This window comes from Chiloscyllium punctatum, chromosome 32 (genome assembly GCF_047496795.1).
Source record: "Chiloscyllium punctatum isolate Juve2018m chromosome 32, sChiPun1.3, whole genome shotgun sequence".
Taxonomy (NCBI): Eukaryota; Metazoa; Chordata; class Chondrichthyes; order Orectolobiformes; family Hemiscylliidae; genus Chiloscyllium; species Chiloscyllium punctatum.
Genome location: NC_092770.1, coordinates 46,934,419 through 46,958,236, shown reverse-complemented (window position 1 = coordinate 46,958,236; position 23,818 = coordinate 46,934,419). Strand labels below are relative to the sequence as shown.

The 23,818-nt window shown below is 47.3% G+C and overlaps 1 protein-coding gene across 2 annotated transcripts in view; it reads left to right on the top strand.

Annotated features, from left to right (window-relative positions):
• The window catches only part of wnt5b (wingless-type MMTV integration site family, member 5b), a 136,762-nt gene that overhangs the window by 95,302 nt on the left and 17,642 nt on the right, over positions 1-23,818 (top strand). The window contains exons 1-3 of one of the 2 annotated variants that reach the window (XM_072552279.1): positions 16,215-16,510; positions 16,630-16,766; positions 17,701-17,948. In XM_072552279.1, coding sequence (XP_072408380.1) covers positions 16,430-16,510; positions 16,630-16,766; positions 17,701-17,948 — 466 coding nt within the window. In that variant the 5' untranslated portion in view covers positions 16,215-16,429. Of the gene's footprint in view, positions 1-16,214; positions 16,511-16,629; positions 16,767-17,700; positions 17,949-23,818 lie in introns of those variants that run through there. The other variant, XM_072552280.1, reaches the window with a different exon arrangement.

The window sequence follows — 23,818 nt, the reverse complement described above, 5'->3', positions numbered from 1 at the left end:
AGCCTTGGGTGACTGTGTGGAATTTGCACATTCTCCCCGTGTCTGCATGGGTTTGCTCCAGTTTCCTCTCACAGTCCAAAGATGTGCAGGTTAGGTGAATTGGCCATGCTAAATTGCCCGTAGTGTTAGGTGCATTAGTCAGTGAATAGTGTAGGGGAATGGGTCTGGGTGCGTTTCTTGTCAGTGTGGACTTGTTGGGCCAAAGGGAATCACTATAGGGAATCTAATCATATTTTTTACTCATTTTCTCACATATCCCAATTTTTTTTCTCTTATTTTAAATTTTCTTTTTTTTTAACCATTTACTCATGGGACGTGGGTGTCGCTGGATAGGCCAGCATTTATTGTCCATCCCTAGCACGTACCTATATCACACTTCAATTAAAACATAGTTCGCTAGATAAAAATGAAAGCATCAATTACTAGGTTTTCTTGATGAAAGAAGGTGAAATTTTATTGCTGATTAACCCAGAGAAAAATAATAAAACATCACAACAAATGTACATGCAAACGTGAGTTTAATGTTTAAAAAGGTAATGTATCTAGTACAATAAGAAGTCAAGAAGTATAAATAATTTCAAAAGTTCTTGAATCTTGAGTTATCAGAGTTAAACCTGAGCCCATGGCCATGTAGTTCATGTATCCTTAGCAGTAGTGGAATTTGTAACATTCTGGCATCTTCATTGAATGGATGTTTGTTTGATTTGCCTTATCATTAGTCCTGCCTTTTGAAGTGATGAGGAAGAAACACAATTAGAGAGAACCTTACAGCAGTTTGCCTGAAATACAGTTCATTTGTGTATTTCCATGTCTGGCATCAATGGTTAAGAAAGCTTTTGGAATGCTGGCCTTTATATCTAGAAGACTGGAATACAAGGATGTAGAAGTTCTGCTGCAGTTATACCATACTCTGGTTAGACCCCACTTGGAGTACTGTAAGTACATCTGGAAATCATACCTTAGGAAATATAGACTGGATTTCAGGAGTTATGGGGAGAGATTACACAAATTAGGCTTGTTTTCCCTAGAAGTTAGAAGATTAAGGGATGTTCTGATTAATGTCTTCAAGTTATTAGCAGGAAAAGATAAATCACTTCTACTTATTAGGTATTCTAGAACTAGGGGACATAATATGAGAATTAGGGCTGAACTATTCAGGTGAGATGTTAGGAAGCACTTCAGTACACAAAAGAGTTGTAGAGATTTGGAACTCTCTTCTACAAATGGCAATGGATGCCAGATCAAGTGTTAATTTTAAATCTGAGGTAGATAAATTTTTGTTAAGGAAAGGTGTTAAGGGATATGGGCCAAAGGCAGGTATTTGAAATTAGGTCACAGAGCAGCCATGATATCATTAAATGTTGAAACAGGCCTGAATAGCCTACTCCTATTTCTATGTTCCCGTGACTGTTTTTCAAGATGGTTGATCTGCTGACAACCTTTATCCTAATGACCTTACCTGTGAAGAGGTAGATGTCAATGAGACATCTTGTAGGCTTGAACTTAATGATTATGCATTCTATTCAGATTTACCTTGTGACTTGCTTCATTAGGTAGCCAGGACGTAGAGTCCATTACTCTATCTGGTGAATTTACTGCTAAAATTTTCAGAAATGTGTAAATCAAAAATAGGACACGCCTTACTGAGTTTCAGTGCCTTTGATAATTTATGAATTTTGGCACAAACTGTCTTTGTTTCTCTTACTTTGGTTTCAATGATCTTAGCTTAACTTGGTCAGGTTGCAGCCATTTTAGGCCCATGTTTCTTCCTTTGTAAAACCATTTTATCTATGAGGGTCTTGGGTATTAAAATCAGATGGTGGAATTGATGTTCTACATTCACAGTACTGATTTTCCCATTGTGATAAATATCAAGAAAATGACAGTGGAAATACATTTTTCCATTCAAAGTCTTCTCAGATAAGTTCCAAAATTTGAATGTATTGTTATGCAAAATATATGAAGAAACAACAAGGTTCATTGGTGAATGCATTTAAGTTTAGATTGGCTACAATTACATTCGTGTATTAAGATGTCATTATTTTTCAATAACAACCAGTTTTGAGTTTAAACGTAATCATTACTTGGAGCTTTACATCAGGTTATATATGTTTTTGTCAACTTGCTTAGAAACAAGTCAATTTTAATCTGACAAGACCGGACAGGCATTTACCAGAAAGCAAAGATTGCCTGTAAAGTTCAGGTTTTTAGTATGCACTGAGGCTGTATTCAGCTCATTGGTTAGTGAACTTTAAAACACTTGCAACTGTAAATGTACATGAAAGTACGTTGTACTAGAGCTTCTTTTCTTTCTTCCATATTTTTTGTTTGCATTTGTATTAAATAAGTAAGGAGCAATCCTATTCTTTCTCAAAATTATCACAGCTACGTATAGTGCTTGCAAAAACTAAATACGTGGTGAAAAAAAAATACAATGGAAACCAATACATTAAAGCCATTCATTTAAATTTGAGTTTAACTTTGCCAAAGTCCATCTCAAGTATTGTGTGAAAAGGTGCTTTGGATTAAAGTGATTTTTATGTGTAGTAAGATTGTTCCTAGGAACCAACCAAGCTTTTATGAAGTGTTATCTTTCTTGTTAAATGCTTCTATGAAATATTAGCAGAACAAACACTTAGTATTCAATTTATTCAAGAAGTTCAATTTCTGACCTTACCTATGAAAGAGATAGATGTCAATGAGACATTTTATGGGCTTAAACTTAATGATTATGCATTGTATTCCGATTTACCTTGTGACTTGCTTCATTAGGTAGCCAGGAAGTAAAGTCCATTACTCTGGTGAATTTACAGCTAAAATGTTTGTCTGAGGCCTTAGTGGTTGTGGTGCTAATCTACTAGCAACAAGTTTTCCCCTCAAAATCCCAGGCACTTTTATGTCTGAGTGATCCTGTTCTTTTTGCCAGAGAAGAGCTAATTTTATTCTAGACAAAGTCTTCACTTAATTTAACTTTCTGTTCTTCGAGCTTCCTTACAAGGTTCGATATTCCAATTTCTTATTCTTTTGTCTAACAGATGTGGTAATAACACTAATGGGAGTAGCACAGAGTTAGTAAAGGCCTTTACTATCACACTAGCCTGCCTGAAAAGCTATTGGGATGTTGGTGTAGGACATGAAGCTGATCTTACAGTAACAACTATGTCTGCTAAAAGCTCATGCACACTTTCAGCTTTTGTCCTTGTCTTTAACTGCTGGTTATGTCAATCACTATAATTTACCATCCTTTGGTCTCTTAATGCAACAATACAAATACTTTCATTAGGGGAATGAAATGATGATGATGCTTATCAAGTACTTGATGTCAGATAACAGCCTGATAGTTTGACAACAGTTGATGAGTCAAGGGGGAGTGCTGAAGTGCAGCCGTATACTGTCATTGTACATGTAAAAACCACATTGAACCCATGTGAAAGCACATAATGCCTTGGAACAATGCCACTGAGGGGCAATATGGATGAGAAAGAGGAATTGACCAAGATTATACCTTTGGAGAATACCAAAGTTAAGGCTGTTGGAGCAGAAAAAAAACCATTGCAAGTAATTATCTGACCACAATTTGATAGATTATTATGGAACCAAATGAGAGCAGTCCCACCATGTTGGATGGTAAAAGTGCTGGAAATGGTTGGTGTGGACATAGAGTATAAGAGATTTACAGCACAGAAATAGACCCTTCAGTCCAACCTGTTCATCCTAAATAAATCTAGTCCCATTTGTCAGCATTTGGCCCATATTCCTCCAAACCCTCCTTATTCATATACCCATCCAGACCCTTCGGTCCAACCCGTCCATGCCGACCAGATATCCCAACCCAATCTAGTCCCACCTACCAGCACCCGGCCCATATCCCGCCAAACCCTTCCTATTCATATAGTAATCCAAATGCCTCTTAAATGTTACAATTGTACCAGCCTCCACCAGTTCCTGTAGCAGCTCATTCCATACACGTACCACCCTCTGCATGAAAAAGCTGCCCCTTAGGTCTCTTTTATATCTTTCCCCTCTCACCCTAAACCTATGCCCTCTAGTTCTGGACTCCCCGAACCCAGGGAAAAGACTTTGTCTTGAAAAGTTGCCCCTTAGGTCCTTTTTAAATCTTTACCCTCTCATCTTGAACCTACGCCCTCTAGTTTTAGACTCCCACATCCTGGGGAAAAGACCTTGTCTATGTACCCTATCCATGCTCCTCGTGATTTTATAAACCTCTTTAAGGTCACCCAATGGATGTAGTTTGGTGGAAAAAGATGAGTAAGATACATTAACCTTTGCAGCAGTTATGAAGAAATTTTATATATGTCTTTCATAAGAGCTGTTTTGGTGTAGTGAATAGGGATTTGGATTCATATTCTGATCACCAGAGAAAGAAATGTTTTGTTCAGGAATAACTTTGTTGGTAAAAAAAAAGACAATCAGAAACTTAGAGTACAGATTAACAAGGTTATTGAAAAATAAAAATTGATATTAAAAATGTCATTAGTCAAGGCATGGCACAATATACATGCTCCACACCTATTGGTCTGTGGATCTTGGGACTTCTAGGATCTTTTCTTCCTGGTGCCTTGAACCTGGTCACCTGACTCACAACATCATTCAATATTTTATCTTAGCTAACTTAAATCTAACATGCACACAAATCACTTTGCAGCCTTACGACTTCATCTTTTGTGGATTCTTTTTAAACCCACAATTTCCCAGTCTACCTTAACTGTTGAATGTATAAGCTCCACAGCTCCCTTCTGAGTGTTCTCCCTCTTTCTTTGATGCGACTAACATCCTCACAAAAACTGCAGCTTTCCCAAAATCATTCTCCAAAGTTAGACTTTAACTGACGAAATGAGGCCTTGTCATTTGTGTAGTTATATAGTTTGTATTCACTTTCTCAAAAGGCAATTACTTTAGCAGTGACAATCCGGTTTGTAATGGATTCACTGATTTCTATATTGGGTTCTCCCAATATAGAAATCCTCCAGCTGTAATAATTATTAACCCCCAACACTGGGTTCTTACAGCAACCTTTGACAATACTTGTTGACTGGCAACATCCTATACAAATGCTAGCTTCGTAGAAAATGCACACTCCCAACTTTCTCCTGTCTATTGTCTCTTGTGACTTGTTATCACTTGACTAGTGCAAAATCCTCAATGATGCACCCCTTTTTATATCCCTCTAACCAAATATCTGCAACTATTGATCTATGTGATGAGTGCTCCCAGCTTCCCACCAACAATCTAACCTGAATTTATATTGCTTTGGTTTTCCTTTACTGCTAACCTAGAAAGATTTAGTGCCTGAATGTTCTTAGTTATAACACTGATGTACTCCACATGTTCTTTCTTAAAGTTACATTGTAGTATGATTGGAGAGAGGCAAATGTTGATCCTCTGTTCAAGAAAGGAAATAGGGAAATCCCTGGGAATTACAGACCAGTCAGTCTTATGTCTGTGGTAAGCAAGGTACTGGAAAGGTTTCTGAGAGATAGGAGTTATGACTATTTGGAAAAACTTAATTTGATTAAAGTCAGTCAGCATGGCTTTATGAGGGGCAGTCATGCTTTATTTATACAAGCCTTATTGAGTTCTTTGACAATGTGATTAGCCCAGTTGATGAAGGTCAAGCAGTGGATGTGATGTATATGGCTTTCAGTAAGGCATTTGATAAGATTCCCCACGGTAGGGTCATTTCGAAAATTAGGAGGTATGAGATACAGGGAAATTTGACTTTCTGGATACAGAATTGGCTGGCCGAAAGAAGACAGCGAGTGGTAGTGAATGGAAAGTATTCTGCCTGGAGGTCGGTGACCAGTGGTGTCCTGCAGGAATCTGTTCTTGAGCCTCTGCTCTTCATAGTTTTTATAAATGTCTTGGATGAAGAAGTGGAAGGGTGGGTTAGCAAGTTTGCCAATGACACAAAGGTCGGTGGTGTTGTAGATAGTGTCGAGGACTGTTTCAGGCTACAACATGACATTGACAGGATGCAGAGCTGGGCTGAGAAGTGGCAGATGGGATTCAACCTGGATAAATGTAAAATGATTCATTTTGGAAGGTCGAATGTGAATGCTGAATACAGGGTTAATGACAGGATTCTTGGCAGTGAGAAGGAACAGAGGAATCTTCAGGGTACATCCCTCAAAATTGCCACCCAAGTTGATAGGGTTGTTAAGAAGGCATATGGTGTTTTGGCTTTCATTAATAGGGAGATTGAGTTTAAGAGCTGTGAGGTTTTGCTGCAGCTCTATAACACCCTGGTTAGATGACACTTGAAATATTGTGGTCATTTCTGGTCACCTCATTAGAGGAAGGATGTAGATGCTTTAGAGAGGGTGCAGAGGAGATTTACCAGGACGATGCCTGGATTGGAGGGCTTGTCTTATGAAGAGAGGTTGAGTGAGCTAGGGCTTTTCACACTAGAGATAAGAAGGAAGAGAGCTGACTTAATAGAGGTGTACAAGATAATGAGAGGCATAGATAGAGTGGATAGCCAGAGACTTTCCCCAGGGCAGAAATGGCTGTCATTAGGGGTCATAATTTTAAGATGATTGGAGGAAGGTATAGGGGAGATGTCAGAGGTAGGTTCTTTAAACAGAGAGTGGCGGGTGCGTGGAATGCACTGCCAGCAGTGGTAGTAGAGTCAGAGACATTAGGGAAATTTAAGCGTCTGCTGGACAAGTATGTGGACAGCAGGAAATTGAGGGGTGTGTAGGTTAGATTGATCTTAGATTAACATCATGGGCCGAAAAGTCTGTACTGTGCTGTGCTGTACTGTTCTATGTTCTATGTTCTATGTTCAATGTATTTGCCACTGAAAAAGACAGCAACAAGATTATCTTAACCCAAACTTGACAAAACATGAAAATTATTTAATTACAAATTAATTACATAAATGTACCAACAAGGTGAAGTCAGTCAAGTGATGAGGAAGGAATTTGATTGGAGGTATTCAATAGGAGTTTGGAAACAGGATGATAGTACACAAAAATGGTGGGTTAGGTGAAAGGTGATGACTGCAGATTTAAATGTGAGACGGACAATAGCTGAAGAAAGAAAACTGTTCACAATATCAGTTAATATGAGGCTCAGGAGGGGAAGTAGAATGATAAGCAGTTTAGTATATGAAAGATTGAAGAGCATGAGCTGGGACTCATTGACAAGATGACTTTGAAGAGAGCATGAGGGTAGAGAGGAGAGATGCTGGAGTTCAGTGCGAGAGCAGAACATGGCATTTATAGAAGCATAACCAGGTAGACTGGTTTATGAGTGATGCTATGGAGACTGCTGATTAAATTGTCTCAATTGCAGTGACAATAAAGCTCATGAGTTCCTTGCTCATTGTTGCTGAGGATAAAGGAGAAGAGGTTAAGAAGACAGCTTGCAGCAAAGAGAAGCCAGAGGTTATCATTACATTCCTGAATGATTGAAGAAAAGTGTGCAGTTTAGCAGATGAGAGCAGAACCTGTCCGTGTGTTAAGTAGTCATACAAATCTGGAGATGAATGACTACTTGCTAGTCCGGTTGTATCATTGACAAATAGGGGCATTTTTGATAACCTGCTTTATCGCTTAGCATGCATGATCCCTACTATGCTTCAATTAAACTTCCTTCCATATCTGTCCCTAAATTGACTTACAAATGCACTTTTAAAATTAAAAAAAAAGTCTCTGATGGATGGTGACTGCCTGAATTAAAAGTGGAGATCGGGACAGTACTGGGTTGGATGGCAATTCGGTAACAAGGATGAGAGAGTATAATAGTTTATTTAGGAACTAGGACATCAAAGCTGAGATGAGAGTTTAATTGAATGGATCAGTAGTTGTAGATCAGGATATGGTGAAGGGAGGTGCGAGACTAGAGTGGTGACTGAGGTGTTGGTCGAGTGGCAAGCATAATGAGTGAGATGATTATCGAGTGGTGAGTGTAGTGAGTGAGATGATGATTGAGCGGTGGATGTAGTTAGTGAGACGATCAAGTAGTGAGTGTAGTTAGTGAAGTGATGATTGAGTGGTGAGTGGCATGAGTGAGGTGATAGAGTCACATAGATGTACAGCACAGAAACAGACCCTTCTGTCCAACTCATCTATGCCAACCAGATATCCTAACCTAATCTCGTTCCATTTGCCAGCACTTGGTCCATATCCCTCCAAAACCTTCCTATTCATATACCCATCCAGATGCCTTTTAAATGCTTCAATTGTACCAGCCTCCACCACTTCCTCTGGTAGCTCATTCCATACATGCACCACCCTTTGTGTGAAATAGTTGCCCCTTAGGTCCCTTTTATATCTTTCCCCCTCACCGTAAAGCTATGCCCTCTGGTTCTGGACTCCCCCATCCCAGTCTATTTATCCTATCCATGCCCCTCATGATTTCATAACCCTCTATAAGGTCACCCCTCAGCCTCTGAGGTACCAGGAAAAACAGCCCCAGCCTATTCAGCCTCTCCCTATAGCTCAAATCCTCCAAACCTGGCAACATCCTTGTAAATCTTTTCTGAACCCTTTCAAGTTTCACAACATCCTTCTGATAGGAGGGAGACCAGAATTGCATGCAATATTCCAAAAGTGGCCTAACCAACATCCTGTACAGCTGTAACATGACCTCCCAACTCCTGTACTCAATACTCTGACCAATAAGGGAAAACAGACCAAATGCTTTCTTCACTATCCTATTTACATACAACTCCACTTTCAAGGAGCTATGAACCTGCACTTCAAGGTCTCTTTGTTCCCTAGTGTATAAGTGTATAAGTCCTGCTCTGATTCGCTTTCCCAAAGTGCAGCACCTCACATTTATCTAAATTAAACTCCATCTGCCACTCCTCAGCCCATTGGCCCATCTGATCAAGATCCCATTGTAATCTGAGATAACCTTCTTCTCTGTCCACTACACCTCCAATTTTGGTGTAATCTGCAAACTTACTGACTATACCTCCTATGTTCATATCCAAATCATTTATATAAATGACAAGAAAGTAGAGGACCCAGCACCGATCCTTGTGGCACTCCACTGCCCACAGGCCTCCAGTCTGAAAAGCAACCCTCCACCACCACCACCCTCCATCTTCCACCATCGAGCCAGTTCTGTATCCAAATGGCTCGTTCTCCCTGTATTCTATGAGATCTAACCTTGCTAACCAGTGTCCCATGGGGAACCTTGTCAAAAACCTGAGTGAAGTCCATATAGATCACATCCACCACTCTGCCCTCAACAATCCTTTTTGTTACCAAGTTTTCAAGACATGATTTCCCACACACAAAGCCATGTTGACCAATCCTAATCAGTCCTTGCCTTTCCAAATACATGAAAATCCTGTCCCTCAGGATTTGCTCCAACAACTTGCTCACCACCGATGTCAGGCTCACTGGTCTATAGTTCCCTGGCTTGTCTTTACCACCCTTCTTAAACAGTGGCAATACATTAGCCAATCTCCATCTTCCAGTACCTCACCTGTGACTATTGATGCTTCAAATATCTCAGCAAGGAGCCGAGCAATCACTTCTCTAGCTTCCCACAGAGTTCTAGGGTGCACCTGATCAGGTCCTAGGGATTTATCCACCTTTGTGTTTCAAGATATCCAGCACTTCCTCCTCTGTAATATGGATATTTTTCAAGGTGTAACCATGATCAAGTGATGAGTGTGGAGAGTGAGATGATGATTGAATGGTGACTATAGTGAGTGAGATGATCGTTGAGTGGTGGGAATAGTGAGTGAGCTGATTGAATGGTGAGAGTAGTCAGTGAAGTGATGATTGAATGATGAGTGTTGTAAGTGAGGTGATAATTGAATGATGAGTTGTGTGAGATGATCAGGTGATGAGTATAGTGAGTGAGATGAAGATTGAATGGTGAGTGTAATGAGTGAGGAAATGATCGAGTGGCAAGTTTAGTGATCAAACAATGAGTGTGGAGACTGAGGTGATGATTGGGTGGTGAGTGTAGTGAGTGAGATGAAGATTGAGTGATATGTGTAGTGAGTGAGATGAAGATTGAGTGATGTGTGTAGTGAGTGAGATGATGACTGAGTGGCAAGTGTAGTGAGTGAGATGATGACTGAGTGGTGAATGTAGTGAATGAGGTGATGATTGAGTGGAGAGTATAGTGAGTGAAATGATGATTGAGTGGAGAGTATAGTGAGTGAGGTGATGATTGAGTGGAGAGTATAGTGAGTGAGGTGATGATTGAGTGGAGAGTATAGTGAGTGAAATGATGATTGAGTGGAGAGTATAGTGAGTGAGGTGATGATTGAGTGGTGAGTATAGTGAGTGAGGTGATGATTGAGTGGAGAGTATAGTGAGTGAAATGATGATTGAGTGGAGAGTATAGTGAGTGAGGTGATGATTGAGTGGTGAGCATAGTGAGTGAAATGATTGAGTAATGTGTGTAGTGAGTGAGGAGATGATTGAGTGGAGAGTGTAGTGAGTGAGATGATTGAGTGATGTGTGTAATGAGTGAAATGATGATTGAGTGGAGAGTATAGTGAGTGAGATGATGATTGAGTGGAGAGTATAGTGAGTGAGGTGATGATTGAGTGGAGAGTATAGTGAGTGAAATGATGATTGAGTGGAGAGTATAGTGAGTGAAATGATTGAGTAATGTGTGTAATGAGTGAAATGATGATTGAGTGGTGAGTGTAGTGAGTGAAATGATTGAGTAATGTGTGTAGCGAGTGAGGAGATGACGAAGATGTTCCCTCCATGACTACCTGGTCAGGTTCACACACCCCAACAACCCACACTTCCCTCCTGACACCTTCCCCTGCCACTGCAGTAATTGCAAAATCTGTGCCCACACCTCCCTCCTCACCTCCATCCAAGGTCCCAAAGGAGCCTTCCACGTCCATCAAAGTTTCATCTGCACTTCCACTAATGTCATTTATTGTATCTGTTGCTCCTGATGCGGTCTCCATTACATTGGGAAGCCTGGATGCCTTCTCGCAGAGTGCTTTAGGGACACCCGCACCAATCAACCCCACCGCCCCATGGCCGAACATTTCAACTCCCTCTCCCACACTGCCGAGGACAAGCAGGTCCTGGGCCTCCTCCACCACCACTCCTTCACTGCCTGATGCCTGGAGGAAGAACGCCTCAGAACACTCCAACCCCACAGCATCAACGTGGATTTTACCAGTTTCTTCATTTCCCCTCCCCCACCTTACCCCAGTTCCAATCTGCCAGCTCAACACCATCCTCATGACCTGTCCTACTGATCAATCCTCCTTCCCACCTATCCGCTCCACCCTCCTCTCCAACCTATCACCTTCATCCCCACCTCCATCCACCTATTGCACTCTTAGCTACCTACTCCCCAGCCCCACCCCCCTCTCATTTATCTCTCCACTCCAGAGGCTCTCTGCTTCATTCCTGATGACGGGCTTTTGCCTGAAACATCCTTTTTCCTGTTCCTTGGATGCTGCCTGACCTGCTGTGCTTATCAGCACCATTCTAATCTTGACTCTGAGCTATGAGTGTAGTGAGTGAGATGAAGATTGAATGTACAAAGTTAAAAATCACACAACACCAGATTATAGTCCAACAGGTTTAATTGGAAGCATTAGTTTTCAGAGCAATGCTCCTTCATCAGGTGGTTGTGGAGTACACAATTGTAAGACACAGAATTTATAGCAAAAGTTTTCAGTGTGATGTAACTGAAATTATACAGTTACATCACAGTTATAAAATGAATTAACAGAACCTTACATGGATTCATGCAATTTTTGAGCAACATACAATGTATCTCTGCAAGTACAAATTCACCCCACAAATGTGTGTGTGTGTGGGGGGGGGGGGGGGGGGGGGAAGGGAAGCTGGTTGAGAGTGTCTGTGAGCGAGAGTGCATATGTGTGTGTGAGTGTAAAGGGGTCTAAATCTGTGAGAGGGAGCGTGTGTGTGTGAAACTAAGATTCCCTACAGTGTGGAAACAGGCCCTTCAGCCCAACAAGTCCACACCGACCCTCCGAAGAGTAACCCACCCAGACCCATTTCCCTTTGACCAATGCACCTAACACTGGGCAATTTAGCATGACCAATTCGCCTGACCTGCACATCTTTGGCCTGTGGGAGGAAACTGGAGTACCCAGAGGAAACCTACACAGACACAGGAGAATGTGCAATCTACACAGGCAGTTGCCTGAGGCTGGAATCGAACCTGGGACCCTGGTGCTATGAGGCAGCAGTGCGAACCACTGAGCCACCGTGACACCCGACATGGTCATTCTAACAGATGAGAGACTTAACAAACAGTGAAGGTATTTTTCAATGTATAATTTCAGTATAGGAGTGTGTATGTGTATAGGAGTGCCCGTCTGTGTAGGAGTGTATGTAGGAGCATCTGTGTGTGTGTGTAGTGCAATGGTGATCACCTGTAGTGTGACATGAACCCAAGGTCCCAGTTGAGGCCCTCTCTATGGGTACCGAACTTAGCTATCAGCCTCTGCTTGGCCACTTTTCACTGCTGCCTGTCCCGAAGTCTGCCTTGAAGGATGCTCACCCGAAGGTCAGAGGTTGAATGTCCTGGACCACTGAAGTGTTCCTCAACTGGGAGGGAACACTCCTGTCTGTTGATTGTTGTGCAGTGCCCATTCATCCGTTGCCATTGCCTCTGCTCAGTTTCCCCAATGTACCATGCCTCAGAGTATCCTTGCCTGTAGCACATGAGATGACAATGTTGGCTGAGTCACATTAGTACCCGGCACGTACATGGTGGGAGGTGCCCCACGCATAATGGTGTATCCATGTCCACATTCTGACAAGTCTTGCAACGTCTACCATGACAAGGTTGTATGGAGATGTCCTGAAGGCCAGGCAGTTTGGTGGTTGTTTAAAGGCAAGCATTGGAGGTGTGGGGAAGGTCTTGGCAAGGTGCTTTAAATGTAACTTTTAGAAAAAAGTTTTGCGATTTACATATGAAAGAAGTGAAACTAACATGGTCATTCTAACAGATGAGAGACTTAACTAACAATCAAGTTATTTTTCAATGTATAATTTCAGTTACATCACACTGTAAACTTTTGCTATACATTCTCTGTCTTCCAATTGTGTACTTCACAACCACCTGATGAAAGAGCAGCACTCCAAAAACTAGTGCTTCCAATTAAACCTGTTGGACTATAACTTGGTGTTGTATGATTTTTAACTTTGTACACCCCAGTCCAATACTGGCATCTCCAAATCAAGATTGAGTGGTGTGTGTAGTGAGTGAGGAGGTAACTGAGTTATGAGTGTAGTGAGTGAAATGAAGATTGAGTGGCGAGTGTAGTGAGTGAGATGAAGATTGAGTGGCGATTGTAGTGAGTGGGTTATGAGTGTAGTGAGTGGAGAAATCCTTCTTTGGTTGGTGTCCTACCTCACACAAAGGAAGTTAGTTATGATTTATTGAAGGACGCAGGACGTTGCTGTGTGAGTTCCTTAGGGCAGCTGTCCATGACCAAGCAACTTCAGTTGCTTCATTAATGTTAACGGCAGGAGTGCGGTTGTTGTTTGCTGATTGTGGCCAATGCTTTTAACAGCTACCCAGATTTAGAAGGGAAAGGGACGTCAGTGTCACATTCAAAAAGAACGGAACTTGTGCTTTTTACAAAGGTCTTTTATTACTGTGGCCAAGCTCAAAATCCTACTGAAGGGAATTCAAAAATGGAATTGTGGCCAAAGTGGCATCCCAAAGGTGAGTTTGGAGTAACAGTAGCCCAGTCAGCCCCTTGAAGCTGTTCCACCATTCAATATGATTGAGGCTGATAACCTGTCTACCCTATAACTCTTGCCTCTTTTGTTAATCAAAAACCTGTTGAACACATGTATTCAATGACCTTGCCTTCATTATTCCTGTGAAGAGAATTCCACAAACCAAAGACTCTCTGTGAGAAGAAATTCCAGCTCATGGTATGGATTAGGGAAACACCCTAAAATGCAATATGTGTTTTTGGCCATCTCCAGCATCTGCAGTCCTCACTTTCTCCATTGTCAGATTCTGCTTATCCCAGGCCAGAACTCCCAGTCTGCTGTTCACCAGTTGAAATGACACTGACAAAGCAATACCTGCTGATACTGGCAGCAAATTTGACATCGGGTTGTGGCACAAGAGTTGTAAATAATCCAATTACCTTGAGCTTCCATCAGCACCTATCTCTGAGCTCTTGGATAAATCGTGCGAATAAAGATGCTACTCCTCTGTGATTATAGCTTTGGCTTCAGCTGCAATTTAGGCGTCCAAAAAATGTATACAGAATTTCTGACACAATGGAGTCTGCATTTATTGGGAGATTTCACTATTATTTGCCGTTAATAGCAAGACTGGGGTAAGTTGAGAGATATTAAAGACTTGTCATGATTATATTTGGAGCCACATTCTTATAGATTCCTGCAGGAGACAGTGTCATTTCCCGAAGTGTGAAGCTAGTTTTAGTTTACACAGACAAATATCAAACTCTCAATTCTAAATTCTCATCTCATATGGACATCTGCAGGGAATAATGGAGTGAACCTAACTCTCAGTGATGTTCTCATTTGTTATATGTTTGGCAATATTTTCGAGAAAAGTATTGTGTCCGGGCTAACTGACCGAACTTTGAGAGCAATTGTCTCAGAGAGTACAGAACACGACGGGCACTCGAGCGATTACAGTTCCTGTGAAGAGCCAATAAAGAAAACCAACGTGGTTTCCATTTCGTGATTACATTTTCTTTCCAGGGATTTTATAATCAGTTAACTGGTTAGATTAGGAACATAAACCAGTGGATCTAAAAGTTAATGGCGACAATAGGTCATATTCGAGATTAGACTTTTATAATGTTTCTGAATCTTGTACTGCGGGACAATATGCTTTAAGAGACAGCATATACGCGCTTTTTTATATTTGAACTGGTCAGGTATAATAATATTCGAAGCAATCCGAATGGTTCTGCTAGTGTTAAATTGCACACTGAAAGAAGCCGTTTGGGCAATTTGCGCGGCTTTGTATTTCTGGGCCCCAGAGGCCAGCCTTCCTCCTGTGTTGTTGGAGGGGGAGGCAGTTGCTGGCCAGGTGGAAGGGTAGAGGAACGAGCTCTGCAGTCTGTAGGTGAGGGAAACCGAGCCAGCCAACTCAACTGAGAGTTACTCAGTCCTGTCTCCCCTTCACGTTCCGCTTTCGGTATCTTGTAAATAAAGCCTTGAAAGGAATACGTGTTGACACGGTTCCTGGTGCTGGTAATAACTGTATCACTGCTGTCCAGTTATCATTCGCCAAGTTTAGCAAAAAGAATTTGCAAAAGGGAGACCGCGAGCGGAAACGCCAGGCTTGTCTATATAATCCTCTGCAATGTCTACATATTCTCTGCAACGAAGTCTTGTCTGCGCTGTAATGCACTTTGTCTTCGGCTGCCACGCAAAGTCAGAGGATGCTGGAAGTCCTTTTTAGCACGTTAGAGTGAGGCTGCATTTCTACACGCCTGGATTTCCACACACATGAATGGAAGCGTGGATCTTTCCGAACAGGCTGCTGGCGGTGTGGGTGTTGTAGAAGCCGCCAGGTAATTTCCGGAGTGGTGCTGCAGCATAATACAGTGCATTGCCTGGGATGAGGAGGACTGCAGTCTATGCTTCGATAATTTCGACACTCCCTTCCGAGAAACCCCCCACACAGTCCGGCCTCAGTAACACTGCCCAGTCAATCCAGGGTCACCTATTCCGCTTGGCATCACTGAAACCTCTGGAAAACAACCATCTCTTCCCCCCCCCCCCCCCCCCCCAGCATTCCTCCCTACAACCCTCCAAAAGGATTTTAATGAAATGTCTGACTAGTACGAATTTATTATTTAATGAAAGGCAGATGTGGTACCTCCCGTCTGAAGCTTGTGTCTCAGATCCAGTTATGGTTTAGTTATGGGACTAAAATACATCACATATATCAAAATTGTTTTAACAAGTAAGAATATGACTCATCTGCCCGACTTTTTATATTTACGCCGTCAAGCATTCAGGTATGAGGCAACTTGTTGGATGGCCCGCAAGTTTATTGCCGCCAAATTTCTGTTGAGGTCGCTGAACGGTTCAGCAGATGGGAAGGCGCTTTGCTTGGCCTGGTCTGTGATGGTGGATCATCGGCGTGTGTTTGTACAGCCCACAATCTGGGGCCATTTGGTGTTTGGTTAACACTGGTGGTCGGGAGCTGCACACAAGGAGGACTCTGGTGGTGCTGGCTGCTGTTGACGGCTTCCCCGCTGACCCGGGCGAGCCGAGTTCGCTTCCAGCTTTTTTGTTGTTCTCATGTAGAGAGCTCTCCAGGTTTCTGAGGGGAACCAACGAATGGGATGGAGGAGATGTCCTTCTCGACAAATTGTTCTTTTGTTTCAGTGTGGAAGCTCACTTTCAGATGCCAAGCTTAACAGAAAGCTTTCCCCCCTTTCAGTGTGTGACAGTCTCTGACCAATCGGAACGAGGAGATGGACCCTCATAAACACTCTCTGGAAGAGATTCACTCAGCTTCGGGCGGTGCTCAGATCCATTCGCCTGTGCTCCGCCAAGTGAGGCTTCCAGTTTGACTGAAATAATTCGGATAGGAAGGGGGGGGTGAACCTGGCGTGTGGAGGGGCTGAGCCGGCCTGATTGATAGCCTTTGCCGTGTTTTTATTCCCCTTTGCAGAGCTCAGTGACAGTGCGAGGAGCGCTCGATGTAGCTGTCAGCCCGGCCAGCCTCACCATGACTGGGCTTCACATTCTGTTGGCTGCCGCCTTCCTCTCCGGCTCGTCCCAGTGCCTGGTTCAGGCAAACTCTTGGTGGTAAGTTACTTTGGGCATTTGCTGTCGAGTCAGGGAGGATTCGGAGTGGGCTGGGACTTCGTTGTTGGGGTTTGGTGATTCTTAACTTGCATTCAAGGATGGAAGGTTAAGTCAGTATATTAAAAAAAAAGTGCACAGCACTGCGAAATTTGGGTAAGTATTCTGTGCCAAGGAGTTATGTCAGCGGCTGCGTGCTTAACAATGATGCGGAATTGAAAACGGCAAGCAAGACTGCAATTTTTCGTTGTTTTATACTGTTGGGCGATAGAATTGCCCGTGTGTGTTTAAAATGAACATTTACTTCACGCTGGTAGTAACGGTGATGTGAGATTTTTAAAAACATAATGTGTATTCTCCTCCAGACATAGGTCCACAAGCATCTCACACCGCAGCGATACAGGCTTCAATGGGAATGACCTGAACCTTGCCATTTCTGGAATCTTTTAAAATTAAATATAGTTTTTCAAGCTTCTTTAAAAGGGACGAATGGCTGAATAAACGCGGAATTATCCAATGCGCATGAGTTTCAGGCGTGGAGCTGATGTTGCCGAGTTAACTGTATTCCGCTTATAGAGTACTGAACATACTGGAAATCCTCAGCACTTTAGGAAGAATTTGAGGAAGAGAGAGAGAGAGAGTTAACCTTTCAGGTCAATAACATTTCGTTATTAACTCTGGTTCTCTCCTAATCCTGCAGGAACTACTGACAATTCCCAGCATTTGCTACTTTCATTTCAGACTTCCAGCATTCCGAGTATTTTGTATCCCGCTTTTAACTGTTATTTAAAAAAAAACATTTAGTGCTGACAAATCTCCGAGTCACTTTGGTAAATACAGCAACGCTCAAGGAAAACCAAAGCAGAAACTGAAAGGTATGGCCCAATTCTGCACTGTGCCCCAAAATAATCTGTGTTTTCTTTTCCACTTGTTATAGGTCGCTGGCTCTGAACCCCATCCAACGGCCTGAGATGTACATTATAGGCGCCCAACCTCTGTGCAGTCAACTGAACGGTCTCTCACAAGGCCAGAGGAAGCTGTGTCAGTTATACCAGGACCATATGATTTATATTGGCGAGGGGGCAAAAACAGGCATTAAGGAATGCCAGTATCAGTTCAGACAGAGGCGGTGGAACTGCAGCACCGTGGATAACACCTCTGTGTTTGGAAGGGTCATGCAGATAGGTGAGACTTCCCACTTTGCTACATAACAAAAAAAAATGCTTCAATGAAACAAAAGTTTAGCAGGCAAGTGTGAGATCCGCTGTGTTCGGCCCCTTTTCAACAAAACTGCAGCCAAAGGCTCTTCCCCGCGGTCATTAGACCTTGTTGCTTGCGTTTTATAGGAAGGTGTCGCCTCGATGTATTGTTCCTAGCTTTTTGAAATTCAGTTATCAAATGACAAGGGCTGGAGAAATCCGGGACTAGATTGATGTTTTACAATCCAGTGTCAGGGAGCAGACCGAGGACTGAGTTCCATATGCACAGCAGATGGATTGGGAAATTTTTCAGGAGTTTCCATCGTGTAAGGAAGGAAGATGAGAAAGGTTCATTGCTTTCGTTTGTTTAATATGTGTGAACGTGTTCCTTTTCAAATCTTTGTCAGGAAAATTCACCCAGAGACTGCTTAAGGTCTGTTAAGAGTCAAGCCGCTCAGACATTGTTCTTCTGGTTTGTCTGTTTTTACCCGCAGCCGGGGCTGAGGCCATCACAATAGGTCAGGTTCCCCCATGGTTCATACCAACAGGGTTTGAAGGCAAAAACAAAATAGGACATTTCAAAAACACTCAGTTTACATTTTTCAAATAAATCGGAGCTCTTATGTACTTACACTTTCGCCCGGTTAGACAAATGGGACAAATATCGCACGTATGTACTGAAAATGTCAACTTTTACAATTCAGTTATTTAAAATATGGGACAATGGTTTAATGTGATGTCGAATTGACATTGGGCTCTCAATTTTATTCACTGCTTGAGTTTCATCAGTGTCCATGAAGTAAGTGAGGAAAAGGTTTATTGGACGGAGAAAGGAATTCGCGTTGTTTCCCCCAGGTACCAATCACCATGCAGGTTTGTCAGAGGACAGTGACCATCAGTGTTTTTATTTCTGATTTCTTGGAGTGATGCTGATGGACCCTAGTTCAGAGCAGTTTGTTGTTGGAATTTACAAGCTACTAACAGTGATAACACAGCCACATTCTCCATGATCAGATCAGTGGCTCGTCCATAACTATCCCTGCCAACTGTTGCCTTTGATGTGGGTTTAGTTAGTCAACTGAATTAAGAAAGATGCCAGCAACACAGAATTGATTGCCATTCCAGCAAAGGTCGACTTGAGATATGCCTTATCCCTGATAGTGGGAGACAATGGCCTGACAGTGGGGGAGTGGCGGGGTGGGTGAGTGGGGGAGGGTGTAGTGGAGTGAGTGGGGGAGGGTATGAGGGAGAGTGCAGGGGAGTGGGTGGAGGAGTGAGTGGGGGAGGGTCAGGGGTGACATGAGTGGGGGAGGGTGCTGGGATGAGTGCGGGGGTAATTGGGGGAGAGTGTGGGGGTGTGATGGGGAAGAGTGCGGCAGGGTGAGTGGGGGAGGGTATGATGTGGAGTGGGTGAGAGTGCAAGGGGAGCGGGTGAGAGTACGGAGGGTGAGTGGACGAGGGAGCGGGAGGAGTGGGGGAGGGTGTGGGGAAGAGTGCGGAGGGTGAGTGGGGAAGAATGCAGGGGAGTGAGTGGGGAAGTGAGTTGGGGAGGGTGCAAGGGAGTGAGGGGGAGTGTGAGGCAGTGAGTGGGGGAGAGTGCAGGGGGTGAGGGGGAGAGTAGGGGGTGAGTTGGGGAGAATGCAGGGGCTAAGTGGGGGGAGTGTGAGGGGGGTAGTGTGAGGGGGGCTGAGTGGGGGAGAGTGCAGGGGGATGAGGGGGGTGAGTGGGGGAGAGTGCAGGGGGTTGAGTGGGGGAGAGTGTAGGGGGTTGAGTGGGGGAGAGTGCAGGGGGTTGAGTGGGGGAGAGTGCAGGGGGTTGAGTGGGGGAGAGTGCAGGGGGGTGAGTGGGGGAGAGTGTAGGGGGGTGAGTGGGGGAGAGTGTAGGGGGGTGAGTGGGGAGAGTGTAGGGGGGTGAGTGGGGGAGGGTGCAGGGGGTTGAGTGGGGGAGAGTGCAGGGGGTTGAGTGGGGGAGAGTGCAGGGGGTTGAGTGGGGGAGAGCGCAGGGGGTTGAGTGGGGGAGAGCGCAGGGGGTTGAGTGGGGGAGAGCGCAGGGGGTTGAGTGGGGGAGAGCGCAGGGGGTGAGTGGGGGAGAGTGTAGGGGGGTGAGTGGGGGAGAGCGTAGGGGGGTGAGTGGGGGAGGGCGCAGGGGGTTGAGTGGGGGAGAGTGCAGGGGGTTGAGTGGTGGAGAGTGCAGGGGGTTGAGTGGGGGAGAGCGCAGGGGGTTGAGTGGGGGAGAGCGCAGGGGGTTGAGTGGGGGAGAGCGCAGGGGGTTGAGTGGGGAGAGCGCAGGGGGTTGAGTGGGGGAGAGCGCAGGGGGTTGAGTGGGGGAGAGCGCAGGGGGGTGAGTGGGGGAGAGCGTAGGGGGTGAGTGGGGAGAGCGTAGGGGGGTGAGTGGGGGAGAGCGTAGGGGGGTGAGTGGGGGAGAGTGTAGGGGGGTGAGTGGGGGAGAGTGTAGGGGGGTGAGTGGGGGAGAGTGTAGGGGGGTGAGTGGGGGAGAATGTAGGGGGGTGAGTGGGGGAGAATGTAGGGGGGTGAGTGGGGGAGAATGTAGGGGGTGAGTGGGGAGAATGTAGGGGGGTGAGTGGGGGAGAATGTAGGGGGGTGAGTGGGGGAGAATGTAGGGGGGTGAGTGGGGGAGAATGTAGGGGGGTGAGTGGGGGAGAATGTAGGGGGGTGAGTGGGGGAGAGTGCGGCAGGGGTGAGTGGGGGAGTGTGCCGGGGTGAGTTGGGGAGAGTGCGGCAGGGTGAGTGGGGGAGCCTGTAGGGGGGTGAGTGGGGGAGAGTGCGGCAGGGGTGAGTGGGGGAGTGTGCCGGGGTGAGTTGGGGAGAGTGCGGCAGGGAGAGTGGGGGAGAGTGCGGCAGGGAGAGTGGGGGAGAGTGCGGGGTGAGTGGGGGAGAGTGCGGCAGGGTGAGTGGGGGAGCCTGTAGGGGGGTGAGTGGGGGAGAGTGCGGCAGGTGAGTGGGGGAGAGTGGTGGAGGGTGCAGGGGGGTGAGTGGGGGAGGGTGCAGGGGGGGAGTGAGTGGGGGAGAGTGCGGCAGGGTGAGTGGGGGAGACTGCGGCAGGGTGAGTGGTGGAGGGTGTGGGGGATGAGTGAGGGAGTGTGAGGGGGAGTATGCGGGGAGTGAGTGAGGGGGAGTGTGCGGGGGGATGAGTGAGGGGGAGTGTGCGGGGGGTGAGTGGGGGAGGGTGCGGGGGGATGAGTGACGGGGAGTATGCAGGGGATGAGTGGGCGAGAGTGTAGGGGGGGTGAGTGGGGGAGTGTGGGGGTGAGTGGGGGTGTGCGCAGGGGGGTGAGTGGGGGAGTATGCGAGGGGGGTGGGCGGGGGAGAGTGTAGAGGGTTGGGCGGGGAGAGTGTGGGGGGGTTGGGCGGGGAGAGTGTGGGGGGGTTGAGTGGGGGAGAGTGTGGGGGGGTTGAGCGGGGGAGAGTGTGGGGGGGTTGAGCGGGGGAGAGTGTGTGGGGGTTTGAGCGGGGGAAAGTGCGGGGGGTGAACGGAGGAAAGTGGGGGGGTGAGCGGGGAGAGTGGGGGGGGAGAGTGGGGGAGAGCGGGGGGGAGAGTGGGGGGGGAGAGCGGGGGAGAGTGGGGGGGTGAGTGGGGGAGAGTATGGGGGGGTGAGCGGGGGAGAGTGTGGGGGGTGTGAGCGGGGAGAGTGGGGGGGGGAGAGTGGGGGAGAGCGGGGGGGAGAGTGGGGGGGGGAGAGCGGGGGAGAGTGGGGGGGTGAGTGGGGGAGAGTATGGGGGGGGTGAGCGGGGGAGAGTGTGGGGGGTGTGAGCGGGGGAGAGTGTGGGGGGTGTGAGCGGGAGAGAGTGTGGGGGTGTGAGCGGGGAGAGAGTGTGGGGGGGGTGAGCGGGGGAGAGTGTGGGGGTTGAGCGGGGGAAGAGTGGGGGTGTGAGCAGGGGAAGATGGGGGGGATGAGTGGGGGAAGATTGTGGGGGGGGTGTGGGGGGGAGAGTGTGGGGGGGTGAGTGGGGGAGAGTGTGGGGGAGAGAGTGTGGGGGGCGAGTGGGGGAGAGTGCGGCAAGGGTGAGTGGGGGAGAGTGCAGCGGGGATGAGTGGCGGAGAGTGCGGGGGGTAAGTGGGGGAGAGTGCGGGGGGGTGAGTGAGGGAGAGTGCGGGGGGGAGAGTGGGGAAGGGTGTGGGGTGGTTGAGTGGGGGAGAGTCCGAGGGGGGTGACTCGGGAGGGTGTGGAGGGTGAGTGGGGGAGGGTGCAGGGGTGTTAGTGGGGGAGAGTGCGGGGGGTAAGTGGGGGAGAGTGCAGGGGTGTTGTGGGGGAGTGTGTGGGGAAGATGAGTGGGGGAGAGTGCGGGGGGTGGAGTGTGGCAGGGTGAGTGGGGAGGGTGCGGGGTGGTGAGTGGGGGAGAATGTGGCAGGGTGAGTGGGGGAGGGTGTGGCGGGGTGAGCGGGGGAGAGTGCCGGGGGGAGGGTGGGTGGGTTGAGTGATGGAGAGTGCAGCGAGGTGAGTGTGGGTGAGGGACCGTGAATGTGGGAGGGTGCAGGGGGTGAGTGTGGGTGAGGCAGGGTGAGTGTGGGAGGGTGTGGGGGGTGAACGAGGGAGAGGATGGGGTGAGTGTGGGCAAGTGCGGAGGATGAGTGTGAGGGAAGGTGCAGGGTGTGAGTGGAGGATGTTGCGGGGAGGTGAAGGTGGTGAGTAGACGAGGATATTGGGGTTTGAGTCAGGATGACTGCAAGAGGGTGAGGGTGGGGGAGTTTGCAGTGGTGAGTTGGGAGGGTGTGGGGGTGATTAGGAAAGGGTGTGGGCCAGTGAATGGGGAAGCTAAGAGTGGGTGACAGTGGGGTTGTGATTGGGGAGGGTGAAGCATGTGAGAGTGTGGGGAGGGATGGGGGTTTCAGATTGGGGAGGCTGAGTATGTGAGAGTGCGAGTTGTGAGGATGGGAGGGTGGGAGTGTGGAGGATGGGTAGTGAGATTGAGCGATGGTGTGAGAGTAGGCAAGGGAGCAAGGCCGTGTGGGGTATGGTATGGGGAGGTGAGTGTGGGGGAGGGTATGGGTGGTTTGGGGATGGGTGACGCTGGGGGAGTGGTGGTATGGGGAGGCTTCAGGGCAGTGCGGAAGGGACTGGAGGAGGGTGTGGGTGTTGGTTGTGGGAGAGGTGAGAGTGCCCTGGGGAGGGAGAGTGTGGAAGAGGTGAGGGTGCCCTGGGGAGTGAAGGTGTGGGGGTAGTGAGGGTGCCCTGGGGAGGAGGGGGTGAGACTGGTGAGGGTGCCCTGGGGAGGGAGGGTGTGGGAGCGGTGAGGGCACCCTGGGGAGGGAGGGTGTGGGGGTAGTAAGGGTGCCCTGGGGAGGAGGGGGTGAGACTGGTGAGGGTGCCCTGGGGAGGGAGGGTGTGGGAGTGGTGAGAGTTCCCTGGGGAGGGAGGGTGTGGGATTGGTGAGGGTGCCCTGGGGAGGGAGGGTGTGGGAGTGGTGAGGGTGCCCTGGGGAGGAGGGTGTGGGAGAGGTGAGGGTGCCCTGGGGAGGGAGGGTTGGGAGAGGTGAGAGTGCCCTGGGGAGGGAGGGTGTGGGAGTGGTGAGAGTGCCCTGGGGAGGGAGGGTGTGGGATTGGTGAGGGTGCCCTGGGGAGGGAGGGTGTGGGAGTGGTGAGAGTGCCCTGGGGAGGGAGGGTGTGGGAGTGGTGAGAGTTCCCTGGGGAGGGAGGGTGTGGGAGTGGTGAGAGTGCCCTGGGGAGGAGGGTGTGGGAGTGGTGAGAGTGCCCTGGGGAGGGAGGGTGTGGGAGTGGTGAGAGTGCCCTGGGGAGGGAGGGTGTGGGAGTGGTGAGGGTGCCCTGGGGAGGGAGGGTGTGGGAGTGGTGAGAGTGCCCTGGGGAGGGAGGGTGTGGGAGTGGTGAGAGTGCCCTGGG